Below are 14,944 nucleotides of genomic sequence, written 5' to 3' on the forward strand. Positions count from 1 at the left end.
CTGGCCACACTTGGACACAAACTTGGTGCTCCACAACTACAAAGCTGATTTATTAACTTTCCACAGCTCTTGTCTGGTCCTGGCTGGGGTAGGTAATTTTCCTCCTAGCACTGGTACAGTGCCCTGTCTGGATTAAGGATGAGAATAATGTTGAGAACACACTGATGGTTTGGTGGTTGCTGAGCAGCTCTCACTCTCAGTCAAGGACCTGTCAGCTCCTCCTGCTGCCCTGCCAGGGGAGATAACTGGGGGGCACAAAGAGCTGGGGTGGGACACAGCCAGGACAGCTGACCAAAGAGATATTCCAGACCAAATACTCAGTGCATAAATTGTGGGGAAAGCTGGCCAGGAGCCACTCAGGAACTGGCTGAGCACTGGTCAGTCAGTGGTGAGCAACTGTTTTTCATTTGCATCACTTGATTTTCTTGAGCTTTATTTCTCTCTCTTCTCCTTATTTTCTTTTTCATTATTGTCATTACATTTAAATTATTAAACTGTTCTTATCTCAGCCCACTAGTCCTCAGTTCTGCCATTCTGATTCTCTCCCCCATCCCATGGCAAGAGTTGTGTGGGGCTTGGTTGCCTGTTGGGGATAATCCACACCATTCCTGCACCCCCATTTTCCTGCCTTTCAGCAAAAATGGACAGCTTCCTAGGAAGCAGGGACAGGAGCACCACCAACAGCCTCTGGCTGAGCAGCAGGTGCCAGAGCTTTCTGAGAAAATGTCACTGAAGAGCAGCTGGGGCAGTAAAACCCATTTGCTGGAATATTCACTCAAATGTAGACAGAGGTATGCTCATAAATACCCTAGGTGCACAAATATCAAAGGAAAGCAACTGCTGCTATGAAATTATGTTGCTTGGTAATGCACATAATCCAACTGAATAGCAGACACAGTGCTGCAGGTATGAACACTAAGGAATGCATGGAGATTCACTTATAAATGCAGAATACAAAATAATTGATGCTTTGATCACATTATTTGTGATGGTGATTAGGAACCCCCTAAAATTATATGTCATTTTAGACTTTTATAAGCATCTTGTAAAAAAGATCAATTACTTCATGCCAACTAATACACTGTCATGTTGGATTCTTCCCTTTGCTAAAGTTCTGACAGCATCAGTGTTTTTACTTAAATGAAAAGTCAAAAATTTCAGCATAATCATGCTACCTTTCAAAGAGCAATCTGAAAAAAATAAACTCAGTATCTTAAATGTACAGAGCAGCTCAATATTCAAACCTGTTTACCAAACTCTGGTTTTTAATGTGCCTTTTATGTTTAAATGGAACAACAGCTGTGGAAGCTGCACTGCAGGAACGGTAGCAATCCAAAGATGACATAATGGCTTAAAACCCTCAAAAGCTGTAAATCACAGCCACCTCTGGATGTCAGGTCACACAGAGTGGTCTGCAGAGCAAAGAGAGGAGAGGAGACCAACACTAAGTGCGACCTTTTTCTTCATTAGACACAGAATTTTACATTTCACTGATTTGTCCATGCTTTCCTACTGCCTGATTTCCTCTCACCTTTCTCACCTTGGTAACAACCCTTATTTGTTTTTTTCTCCTGGATTGTAAACCTTGTGTTTGTCTTTAATATGTCATCATCCAACTTGTATCACAATTCATTTACAACTTTTCTATATTTATAATAATTTTTTTAGCTTGGGGTTTTTTCTGTATTTTTAAGACATAGCTTTACCAATTTACTGCCAATTACACTTCCATTTTTTCACTGATAAAGCTGTGAGAAAAGCCTGGATCAGGTCAGAAAGCCCCTCCTATTAGGCACAGGTATGGCTTTTGACACGTGCCAACTGCACATTAACAAGGCAACGGTCCCATGTTTGCATCTTCAGACAACTCCTGCAAATTCCTACTTGCACTTCCACAAGTAGGATACAACACAAATTAGAAGGCATGATTAAAAATTATAATAACAGAGCTGAAACAATATCCTGTTCATCACTCATCAAAAGAAAGAGAAATAACTGCCTTGGGGCTGCAATAAGACAGAAAGTGGGACAGGGAGACCAGTCCTCCCCAGCAGACTCTGCAGGAAGCATTCCAAACATGACAAATTCACTGTTCACCCAGCAGATGAAGTAATGACACCAGTATTTGTCCATAAAATGTAATTTAGCCAGACTACTCCAATGAAATCAGAAGCTTTAATGCTATAAAACTACAGGGTTGGAATATTTGTACCTTATTAAGGAAGTGGAGGGGGGAGCCCATAGGCTTTCATTTTGCCTGAGCTGAACCATCACAGTGTGGGCTTTGTTTTCAGGAGCAAACCACACAGCCCCCAGCACTAAACAATTTGCGTAATTCCTCCCGAGATGCACACACCTTGCCAAAAGCCTGGTGCCAGGTGTAAAGTCCACATTCTGGGCTTATCAGCACATTAAAATAAAAGCATCTTCCCTCTCAGCTTAACCAGATACCTGAGGGCAGGCATCAGCCTGGATTCCTTCGTGCCTTCTGTCCCTGCCTCATCTTGTCCCGCGCCGCAAGCGCCGGGGTGAAGACATCAAGCCAAAGCTTGTCCTTGTAAAGAGCCAGTCAACAACTACAAGAACATCTGCCAGAAATGCAAGTTTAGGCTTGGTTGTAATACCTGCCCTTAACTCCTGCCAGACATTAATGATGCAACACCCAAGGCATGTTATTGAGTTGGTGTCAGTTCCTTTTTTCGTATGCAACCCGAATCCTAAAAACAATTCTTTGGAAGTTAAGGGGAGAACTGTACTTGAGTCAAACTAATTCTGAGCTTTATTTCAACAAGCCTCAGCAAAAGGCAAACAACAATCCATATGTTTCTATGAATTTGGGAATGACAAAATGGAAACATGTCTTTTAAAAAAAAAAAAAATGTGCTCATGCCATGTTCGCAGCTAGAAACTGGGAGAGCACATGAAAGTCCAAAAATAAAACTTGACTGGAAGCAAAAGCAGAAGTTTTTCCTTCTGTCTAAATGAAGGGAAACATAAACAGTGAAGAACCAACAGCAAAATGTCGATTCCATTTTAGCAAGATTTTTAATGGCGTGCCATAAAAAAACAAGAACAAAATTTATCCTATAGCAAATAGGATAACTTATAATATCCTAAAATATATCCTCTAAAACCACCAAGAGTTCAGAATAAAAGTGTTTTTCTGCACAACCACCAGTAAAATCACTCATACATGAGATTTCTGAGGTACAAGCTATAAACTGAGAGTCATTTAAAATGCTTTCTGGGTGAGAAGTTACTCTCACACTGGTTTTATATGAAAATATGAATTACTGTTAAGGGACAGCTGTGTGGTGCTCTGCCACCCCTGGAGCTCACTCCTCAGCAAGAGAGCCAAAGGAATGGCTATTAGGCAAATTAGGAACTGTTTAAAGTACTGCTAACCTGGCTGAAAAAGGGCTTCTTTTGGAAAAAAACAAGTATTTGCAACATTTTCATTTTTATAGCAAATAGCAGGGTCAGCATATATTCTTTGTAGAGGTGTTGTGCTATAGCAGCTGCTTATAAATCCCACTAAATGAGGTAATGTGGCAAACTTCACCTGAAACCAAACCATCTTTTGTCTCCCAGGACGACAGCATTAAATAGGGCAGAAATGGCTACCTGGAGCAGGACTGCTCAAAGAGTAACCTTCTTTTCCTTCTGCTGTTAAAACCCAAATTCAATTAGCTCCTCCATGCTCAAACAGAACTGCTGCTGCTGAAATTGTACTCCAGCAATAATTGCCATCCAAGAGTGATCTAATTATACACAAGTCTCAGTGGCTGCATTCCCACGTTGCTTCCTCCAACCCGGATTCACTACAATACAACTCGTGAGTGAAAACCACATCGTTTTCAGTCCTTCTCCCTCCAGACTGCACGGCTTTAAATACGTGTACTGAGAGTGGAGCGAGTCTATTAGTAAGCTTGCCATAAAAACCCAAGTTTCTACCTACTGTTAAATACAAAGGAGGAGAAAAGGCACTTCAGCTGCATGTAAAAAACCAGCTAATGGGCTAAGCTATACAAGGGAAAGAAAGTTCTTTTAATTAAGGTACTGGATTAGGATTCAAAGACCAGCTTTGCTTCTTGGCTCTGTCACCAGCTCCCTGTGTGACCCAGGGCAAGAAATTTCATCACTTCACAGCTTGGGTTTTCATCTCTAAAATGGACAGTGACATTTCCCTCTCCTGGCCTTGCTGTATTTCTGTTGTAAGCAACTCCTGTGTGTTGGCATGTTGCCCTGGACAATAAGTATCCAATATTAATTGAAGAGTCTGTGTATTACTCTAATAAAAAGCTAAAATCGACTAGTCTCCCTTTCACAGCATCCTGGTGGAGTTTTGTATCACCACCATTTGCCACTACTGCAAACACATCTGAGTCCCTGAGCAAAGCCCTGCTTCAATCCCCACTTGGAAATGGAGAAGGAAGGAAAAGCCATTGACTGGGGTATCCCAAACATTCAAAGAATAACTTTGTCCAGCACAGAACATCCTGGCCAACTTGAATGGGCCATTCCCTGCTTACACAGTCACTGTGCACAAACAAGTATCCTGTGCAGTAGAGAGGCTGCCAATGACTTGCTTTTTTTTTTCTTCTTTATTTTCTACTCACACTGTTAAAAAAAAAAAATCAGTGCAAGGGTTTTGCCAGGTCTGTAAATTTGAACTAGACCATCTGAGCTGACTCTTAAGAGTTCTTGCAAGTAATTACAAGGTAAAAATGAGAATACTTCACACCTACATTCTGACTGAAAACTTCTCAGCCCTGCTGGCTCCAGGCTTTTAATTGTCAAAAGAGTTCAAGGTTTGGAAAGTTATTGGCATATTCCTAACTAGCATTGTGTCACCATTTGGCACGATTTTTGCTGGGATACCTCCCAACTCTGTGACATAATCAGAGGGTTCTCTACATTACACCATATAGTCAGATGCTCATGTTAGTGTAATATGTTACCATGTTTAATACCATTTGCTATTACTTACACTTAATCAGCTCTGGAACCAGTTAAACCATATAGGAAAAGTAATTTCAGAGGCTTTCAACTGACAGTTTTCTACACAGAACTTGACCTAAAATTACGACCTGAAGTTAGTAAGATGCAGTCTACGTAGGCAATTGCCTCTAAACAAACATTCATAACTCTCCACAACCCTGTGGGAACTGAACATTCATATGAAAACAGAAAAAGGGAACTGAAAATTCATATGAAAACAGAAAAAAGGGCATAAAGTTAATTCTGTAGAACTGTCTCAACTAGAAAAACTGTCAGAGTTTCCCCTTCTGGCCAGCCTTAATTTACTGCTTCAGCAATTTTATGCTCCAAATTACTGCAAACCTCCAGCCACAGAGGAATGGCTGAGTGCTCCAACATCAACCCCCCTTTAGGTTAAAATCCCAATCTCCTGAGAGATTCACACTAAACTCAACCCAAGGTGCACATTCCCATGCACAGGTTTTCAAACAGACTCACAATTATTCCCTTGAACTCATCAAATGAAATTTTTTAAAAAGAGTGGTGAAATTACTAAGTATGCAGGACTCCAATACGCAGGTTGTGACTTGCAAAAATAATTTTTGGACTTCTGGTTTCATTTCTTACAGGACACAAGCAGGGTCCTCTCGGTGCCATCAGCTGGGTACCCAAAACCTCTCATCACTTTTGAAAACCTCATTATTTACTTTCCTGCCTCTCTATAGGAAAGGACTAGACATTTAAATAAATGACATAATCCTTACTACCATTCCATTCATTCATGCAGGTCACTATAATTTACTGCCAGGAAAAATAAACTTCTGCTAAATATTCCTCAATGCAAGACATTCAAAAGGCTCAAAGCAGGAGAGGAGGTGAGAGGGCTTCTAACAAATATTTGCTCAAATGACTGCATCATCCATGAACACATTTGCTAGGAAAAAAAAATGGGTGAAGAAATTTATGGTCAACATGAAACACGCCAGGCTGGGACAGGAAAACGAAGAGGGGGTAGAGAAGGGGAATTTTTAACCAGTTTCATTTCAGCAAGGAAAGGTTTTTAGAGCCTGGCAAGCCCTTCCAGGCAGCCTGAGCCCTGGGTGAGGTGGCCAGCAGAGGACCACACCACGCAGAACACAGCTCACTACACCACTGACATCCATCCCCGGCAGCCGTTGCTGCTGCACCCTCCATAAATTCTGTTTAAACAAGTGTTCAAACAAAAATGGCTTTGCCAGCTCACCTCAACCATCCCCAGAGCTCACCCTGTGACAAAATATTGCCAAGGCCATGAAAATCCTCACTGCTCTCAGTGCTGACTGCCCACACTCAAGTCCAGGTGAGCCGGGTGGTTCAGGGGCTCTGAAGGACGAGGGCTGGTGCTGGGGCTCTGGTCTGATGGCATCCTCAGCCCAACGTGATCTTTCTCCTCCCCTGCTCCACAAAGGCCAGCTCTCCTTGGCATTTTCACAGGGAATGTTTGCCTTTTGTGCCACCCAAGAAGCTGGCACTTTGTTTTCTCTTGGATTTGGGTGTTTAAGCAGATTTAGGTGGTCTCAGATGAAACAAGACACTACTTTTAAAGGCCATACAAAACAAGGGATATATTTTTACTCATGTAAAACCAATCAAGAACGAGGGAAATTTAACACTTTGTCATCATTTAAGTCCTATAAGCCCTTACAGTAAGATATAACACTTACAGTAAGATATTCCACAAAGAATCTATGGAGTTGGGCTGACTGCCACCAGCCAAAATAGCATACAATAATCAAATTAATTTTTGCTTTCAGTAGTGATTGACCAAAAGTCCTATTCACAGAGGTTGTAATGCTCAGATCACCTCACAAAAGGTGGAGAGAGCAAGCCCATTCAAGACATACTTCAGAAACCATGGCTCAGATCCCTAAAGGTCCTACAAGAAAAGCCACACTGGTTATTTTGGACAGCAATGCCTTCAGAGTCAATAAAATTGCTCACACTCATCCAGGCTAATCAGCAAAACTAGAGGTGAACAGAAATTATTCCTGAGATTTCAAGCTCTAATTTAGCTAACCACTTAAATAAATATCTGTAAGCCTTATTAAAGTCAACAGGATTTAGGTATTAAAAAGGTAATAATATTAAGCCTGTGTTTTAATAGTCCTGCGTAATCACAGCTTTGCTACTACTTAAAAATTCACACAGCTGTTTAGAATTTGTCCTCAGGTAAAACACTTCTGAATTTTTATCATCTGTGTTTTGGGGACTGCTCAGAGCCCACCCAAAAGGCTCCAGTCAGATTTCTGTTAGACTGTTGTGAATGCAAACTGCCTTTCCTGAAGCTCCAGATCTGCTCTAGCTGCAAAGCCAGTATCTAGCTTTTCATTAAAAAAAAAATCATTTCAGCTATAATACTATAATAATAGGACTCTAAAGGATTGCTTGACAGTTTTCATAACTGCAGCTATTAAAGTCTGTGTTAGTACAATTGTACAAGTAATAATTAAATTGTAATACTAATGATTAAAGTTGCATCAGCATGTGTTATTTGGTCGTCATGGCAAACTTGTGGGTGGATATTGCACATGGATATTACACTTTTTGCCAAGGCAGGGGTAGATTAATCCTACAGGCACGAGTGAGACAGATGAATCTATAAAGTTATGAAGCAATTGGCTGTGCAGTGAAATCTTATCTTTGGAGTACTGCGAAATCATCTCCAAAGTAAACGCAGAACGTATCAGCTCAGTTCCAAATGCCTTCACAGAGAAAGTCATTAGTGAAAACCAGTGTCCTGCCCATGAGAGCTTCACTTACCAACCACGTCCAGGTGGTAGGTGTGGTTGATGGAGCCGTACTGGTTCTCCACTATGCACGTGTAGTTCCCCTTGTCCGACGGCACCACGCTCTCCATGATGAGGCTCCAGTGCTGGTTACGGACCTGGGGGATGCAACCAGACACGTTGGGATCTTCTCAAGCAGAGTTTTACCCTCTCCCCTTCCAAAAGAAATGTCCCTGAATAATTATCCTTGTGTAATTCATAGCTGGAAGCCTCTTCTGGGCTTGTCTGACAGTTCTGGATGCTGAAATGATTTATGCTTGATTCAGGACAGCACGGCTGCAGAGTGAAAGCTTTCACACCCTCTGCTATAGATCTACCTGGCCCCTGCTCCAAGCACAGTCCTCCCAGCACATCTCAGTCCTCCCAGGCTGAGCAGGATGGCACCAATTAGCAGCAGTTATCTTACTGGCTTTACCTTTCAATCCACTCCAAAGTGAATGCACACCCTCAGGCTATTCCCCATCTGTCTCCAAACAGCCACCTGGGAATAACTACCCATCAGCAAGACAGGATGGATATGATCCCCTAAACAGCCAGGTCTTCATCCTTCCTAAAAGCTCAATGATACAGCTCACATTTTAAAGAAACTGAGGGGTGATGTTTGGGATTCCTCCCAAACACCTCCTGCTGCTCTGGGGTACCCCAAAAAAAAAAATGAATCCTAGAATCATGCTGCCTCATGGAAAATGCCTGAAAAAAATCCTCATGGAAAGAGAGCATTTATCTCACAGAATCCCCCTCAGACAGAATTTATTAAAGTACTGATTCTGCTCCCATTTGAACTCCAAAGGAGCACTGGCTTTGGTCTCACAGAAAATAGGATCCAGCCCAGTACTGGAAGGATACAGAGCCATCCTGTACACACATATATTTCCTGCATCAGAAGTTGGCTCCCAAAATGACCTTTTGTTGGCTATGGACTAATTCCTTGTTTTAGCATTACATTTTTGACAAAGTGCTCAGAAAGATTAACATTCTCTGTAACTGCAATGTACAATTCTTCAACTGCAAAGTACATATTTCAGCAAATGGAATAAAACACTATCTGCTACAGTCATTTTAATCAGCCAAATGGAAAGCAGCAATTCAGTGCTGTACACCAGAAAAATTTATGGACCATTCAGTGACACTTCCAGTAACCATACATTCTTAAAAGACCATTACAACTATAGCTATGAAATCTTGCACTGTGCCTGACTATTTTGTAGGTCCTTATGCAGCAGAAAAAGCTGCACAGGGCCACATCCCAGTGCCAAGAGCACTTGCTGGAGGTAAAAATGCCTTCAGTTCAAAGCTTGGAAGAGAAGTTCTCTCCATAGGCAGCTCCTGGCTTTCCTGGTTTCCCTAGCTAGTAATTATCTCAATAGCTGGATATGTCTCTTATTGCTCAGTTGTGGACTAATAATATTAGCTAATGACTGGCCATGTGGGCTTTGAAAAGCAAAGAAAGTGTGGGCAAGACTCCAGCAGGAGAAGGTGCTAAGCTGATGTCAGAGAAATGTGTGACACAGCCTCAAAATCTCCAGCCCAAACTTCAGGCTTCTCTCCTCAGCCTCTCGTGTTGATGGTCAAACAATTATAGTGGTCTCATCAAAATGATATCTTGATTTTTCTTCACACTGTGAAGAGCTAAGGGTAAGTTTATAGAACTAGAAAGACTTTATCTTGTTGTTCTGCTAAGCAACTCTGAAAGTCAAAGTTTGGGTCAGGAAGAGCTGCTGTCATAAACTGTTGGTAAATAACAAATAGAGCAGCTACATATTTTGAGTATTAAATACTTTGTGATTTATTTTGAAGGACACTTGGTCAAAGTGACCTGAACTTTCTGCCATTACAAGTTAAAAACTTCTTGGAATCAGAGCAAGAGTTTTTAACCAATCTGACTGTAAAACAGGAAGAACAGATCACAGTTCCACAAAAGTTAAAACAAATAAAAATTGCAAATAAGCTGCAGGTAATTAATTTGACAGGAAAACACAAGAAAATGTTTATGTTTAATAAGAAAACATAACTTACAGCCACAAGTGGATATACTGGATGGGAATATTAAAAAGTATTTGTGCAATTTCCCTTCTTGTAACTCCATGGACAGAGATAATATCTTTATAACAAAACAACAGCTTAAGCCACTTTGGGTTAAGCTAAACAACTGCTGCAGAGGTCCAAAGCAGTTATGACACATTGTCAGACAACTGGATTTATGGCAGGGATCTGGATCCAACGAGATTGTTGGCTTAGTGCTTTGTGCAAGCAAGTGCAGCATTGCAAAGTCCAGGAAAATCCCCCTTTGCTGGGGATGAGCAGCCTCTTCTCTCACTGAAGATTTCCAAATTCAACATTTCATTCTCAGACGTGCAAGAGTCCAGCCACATCCCTGCACCCACACAGCTTGAAACACAGGCTTTGATAATGTGGCCTTTTTATGTGACATGCCACATCCCTTAGTCCAGGTGTTTTCCTGACTAGTTATGGACACTTCTAGCACTTTACTGGGGGGGAAATCTTCTCCATCAAGGTTTCAACCATTCCTCCAAACAACCTCTCCAAAAGATTCCATTTTTAAACTGAATTATCAGTATCAAATGCATACAAACTGCACTCTTAACTCATAGCTTGGAGGTGGGAAATAAACTGGAATCAAAATGCCAAGGAATATTGACCAGAGAACTGGGAAAGGGCAAGGAATTTTTCATATAAACTTTGCTTTTGGAGTATCCCATAAAGAACAGTGGACAGTTCTGTTCAGTCTTAAAATGTGTGTCTTCACTGGAGAGATAATGTCATGAAAAGTTGTCACTTACCTAAAAATGGATCAATTTTAAACCCATTTCAAAGGAAAGAAGGATTAGAAATGAAAATACAGCTCTCCACAAAAGCAGCACAGTTCAGACTGTGAGAGGTACTGCTCAGACAGAGAGAACAAGTACAGAACACCCTTGGCAAAGGCCCTAGGCCAGTGCAGTTGTTCCTGTAATGATAAATTTTCTTACTCTGCATTTACCTGGCTGAATTTAAACGTGTTTAAGACAACTGCAGTGATGAAGCTTATCCAAATGCACAGGTGCAAACACACACGTGTTAATGCTTTAACAGTACCAGCTGATAGAAGGGCATTTGCTTTCTGGGTGGTGTACAGGAAAGAAAAGGCTCCTGTGGTCTCAGAGAAGATTTAGATTATCAACTCAAAGAAAATATAAAATGCCTCTAAAAGCACAAACAAGAGTTATCATCACCTCAAAAAATCAGAGTAAAAAGGATTTAGATATTCAATAACTGGTCCTGCTCTCTTTATTTTAAGGAAGTTGGGTATATCTTGAAAGATCATAAAAGGATCAATTTTGAAATTCACCACCCAGAATTAGTCACAGGGCAGGAATTCCACCCTGGAAGCTATCTTGGCCAGAACATACACCCTCCTGCTAGCCTGCCTGAGTGCATATTGACTCAAGACATTCCCCAGTCGCAGGGACAAAGTGCTACAGGCCACTATCTGATTTTGATAAAAACAATACACCAAGGGATTTCTCAGCTCTTAGCAGGAAAGAGGTGGCTGAAGGATTACTGGGAAGCTTCACGTTTTCTTTCCCTTCCCTTTGTCCCTTAAGGCTTCAAGGGATGATTGTCTCTTCTGTCAGATATGGCCAGGTTTGGATCCAGCTATTCTATCCCAAATATTGGGAATATCTCCAGCAAAAATGCCTTGCAGAAAGCAACAGCCAGATTCAAGACAAGTTAATGTGCAAGATTTACCACGAGCTGCTGTGATACCTGGTTAAACACAGACCAACACTGATAGACTCAGTCCTTTGAATGGAGGACTCCATTCAAAGTTCATTGGCATAGTGATGTCAAGAAATACAATTCTCTCTATTCTAGTATCATTTTGCATGAGCCCACAGTGACTTCATCCTGCCCCTCAAACAGGATGAGGACACAGCTCAAAAAAAAAAAGATCTGGAGTCCTCACTCTTTAACACCCATTCACTGGGAACAAGCTTCCATCTTCAAAGATGATTATTCAAAATGACAGAATATAGAATATACATGGATTCGGTTGATTTGACAATGGTAAGTAAATCCTACAAGATAATTTAAAACTTAATCTCTTTATGAGCAACAAGAAAGTCTGAAATCCTCAGCTGTGTGCCCTTTTTTTTTTTTCCTTTGGACTAAAGAGACAGAAGAAGTTATGATTTAGAATTAGAGGTACAGACTTCACAGGTATCCCCCTGGCTTTAGGAGCAGGCATCTGTGGTTCCTTCCCAGAGTACATACACACCTAGGAAACTGTATAGATTTAATACACATGACCAAAAGTTTAATTTGTGCCACTTAATGGGCACAACTCTAAATGATCTCACCCAGCTCCCTAACACTAGCACAGAGCCCTACACAAGCTGATTTACCCCACCAAAGATCTCCCTCCCAAAGCAGACACCAGGTATCTCCATCCTGCCTCTCTGCACACACATTTTCCTTCATGGTCTTCAAGAGTGATATCTTCATTTCCCCTTCATCAGATGCAAAGTGTTCAAAATAACAGCCTGGTTACTACCAGAACAGTTACTATTATTTTCCAAGACAGGATTGGTTTGGTTGGGGATTTTTTTTTCCTTAATTGGTGCCTTTTTTTTGTTTTTAAAAAAGCACTAAGAAGGGCAAAAATCACTGAATGGGAGCCAATTCATTAACACTCCACAGCATTATGAAAGGCAGAAGGTGTTGCCAGGTGTACACTCATAAGCAACAGAAATTTATGGTGTAAGCAAACATAGATGGAAAAGTCTACTTAGATAATTAGTGCTCATGCAGGGAGACTTTCTGGGCTCTGCTCTCTGCTAACACAAATGTTGGAAAAATTGACACTTTCTACAGTAAATCCAGCTAGAGAGGAAAGGAGACTGAGGCTTGTCCTCCTCTGCATTGGAAAACAGATTTTTTTGCACCAGGCAGGACCTGAATCAACAGCTCAGAAAGCAATGGCTCAACCAAGGCAGCCCCCCAAAACACTGCAACCACGGGGGCAAGGCAGTGGTGCAGGACTGGGGGGCAGCCTCAGGACTCAGAACTGAGCTCTGTCTAGCAAAGACAGTTAACCTGTGTCTAACAACCATTGCAAACTGCTGGGAGCAGCTCAGCACAAGCTCCAGGATGGGGATTCCAACCCTGACACAATGGGACTGCCTCAGAAACTTCTCCTCCCGGGGGAGGAGCTGCTGAGGTGTCGGGGACATGAGGAAACTGCTGAGAGAAGACTCAGACAGGAGGTGAAGGGGGAGTCAGAAATGGCCATGCTTGAACAGCAATTTGCCACCAAAGTCACGCATTCCCAGTTCCTTGGAGGAGAGGGATCAGATGACCGAATCCTGACTTCTGACCCGACCCAGGCAGATACCACGAGGTTAAAGGTCTGTGCACTAACATACAGAGCAAGCTGGCCTCCCTAAAACTCTCTCTTAATCAGTAACCACCACCTCAGAATAAGACATCTAATCTGAAGCTATTTAAAATTCAAACAAACCCTTCCAAGTAATTGCTGTTACTTTCCCCTCAAATTCTTCTTCCCATTTCAGTTTCACAGGCCATAAACTCTATAGAAAATAATAACTTTTGACTTCCAAGGCTTCCTTTATTAAACTGCCTTACACTCACCAGAGCGGATGGCCATGTTTTTAACAATGCAGCCAAAATAGTCTTAATGTGCTTTGCTAAGTCAGTCTTTAGTTTTCCAAATACGTCTCTATAAATAATCCTTAGCTGCACTGCTAGGCTAGACGCTTAAATTTCAGAAAAAAAAATAAATAATTAGTGCTTAGTAACCGCCAAAGAAACCACCCACCCTTCCCCAGAAGAAAACAACCACGTCTTTTTGCTTCCACGTTTGATCCAAGGCCATTAAAATATTTTCTGTTGACTTCAGCAAGTTTTTGGTAAGTTTTTGGGGTTTTTTGAGAGGGAGGAGGGCTGGTTTTGGGTTGTTTGGTTGGGGGTTTTTTTTATCAGCTTTGGTCAAGAAGAGAAATCACAAAATGCCATCGTGAGCCCTTACCTTGTAGCCACCAATGCGATGCTCCTGCTTGAACTCCTTCCCGTTCTTCAGCCAGCGCATGGTCGGCGTTGGGTTGCCCATGGCTGGGCAGCGGAACTTGACGGTGTTGGCGGCCGGCACGGCGTGCAGCCTCTTCTCCATCTTGTCCGTGTGTGTCCAGTAAGGTGCCCCTGTTCCAAAGGGACACATCCAGAAACATCAGCACTTGGAAACTGAGCTCCCCCTCCAGCCCCTTCCACCGGCATAGAGAGCCGCAGGAACCCGCTTCAAGCACGGTTTGGAGAGAGCACAGCACACGAGTGGGGATCAGCTGCTGCAAGTGTCAGCCAGGGTTCTGCAAAGGGCTCAGTCTGCTGCTCTGGGTATTTCATGTGTGACAAATTTCCAATAATTAACCACAGACAGCTTTTGTTTTGCGTACGTCAAGCAAGACACGGGACCGGGTTGTCATCAGACACTTCGGACCTCGAGCTGAGTTACTGCGATGGTTCAAACTCAGAACTTTTGGCCCTCAGCTGAGTTACTGCAATGGTTCAAACTCAGAACTTTTGGCCCTCAGCTGAGTTACTGCAATGGTTCAAACTCAGAATTTTTGGCCCTCAGCTGTGAAGCCAGACAGACCAAGACAGAAGATGCTTGGAAGCATCAGCTCCTTCCACTTCTGTGAGAAGGGGGATAAAACCACCCACCAGTGTGACAGCAGCTAAAGCCTGGAGGGTGGGATGCCAAGGTGAACTGTGCTGCTACTGCCATAGAAACCACAGAAATTTACAAATGGAACATGTTTGTGAAATCTTAACCTCCTCTCTTGGAGGAAACCAAAGGAGTAAATGTGGATCAGCAAAAAACATTTATCATTTTGGAGGGGTTTCCCACACTTATGAGCCTCCTGAAGTCCAAAGGGTCAGTGACATCCAAAAACATGGCATAAAATCAGAGTGCCTCTTTCCCAACACACATTTTTTGAGGTGATCATTTTCCCAGACCCTGACATGGCTCTCCTGGCTCTCGCTCACTCCTTGCCATGTCCTGGCCCAGCCTGTGCCCACATGAACATCATGAGAAGCACATTTGTCATGTACCAGCAGAG

At 42.2% G+C, this 14,944-nt stretch overlaps 1 protein-coding gene across 12 annotated transcripts in view; it reads right to left on the reverse strand.

The window, feature by feature from the left end:
* FGFR2 (fibroblast growth factor receptor 2) overlaps positions 1–14,944 on the reverse strand; it is an 81,304-nt gene that overhangs the window by 39,239 nt on the left and 27,121 nt on the right. For all 12 annotated transcript variants that reach the window (XM_059852099.1, XM_059852098.1, XM_059852096.1 and 9 more), the window contains 2 exons: positions 13,855–14,024; positions 7,780–7,903 (listed from right to left, as the gene is read on the reverse strand). In XM_059852099.1, coding sequence (XP_059708082.1) covers positions 7,780–7,903; positions 13,855–14,024 — 294 coding nt within the window. The remainder of the gene's footprint in view (positions 1–7,779; positions 7,904–13,854; positions 14,025–14,944) is intronic.

The sequence above is a fragment of the Haemorhous mexicanus genome, chromosome 7 (assembly GCF_027477595.1).
Source record: "Haemorhous mexicanus isolate bHaeMex1 chromosome 7, bHaeMex1.pri, whole genome shotgun sequence".
NCBI classification, from domain to species: Eukaryota; Metazoa; Chordata; class Aves; order Passeriformes; family Fringillidae; genus Haemorhous; species Haemorhous mexicanus.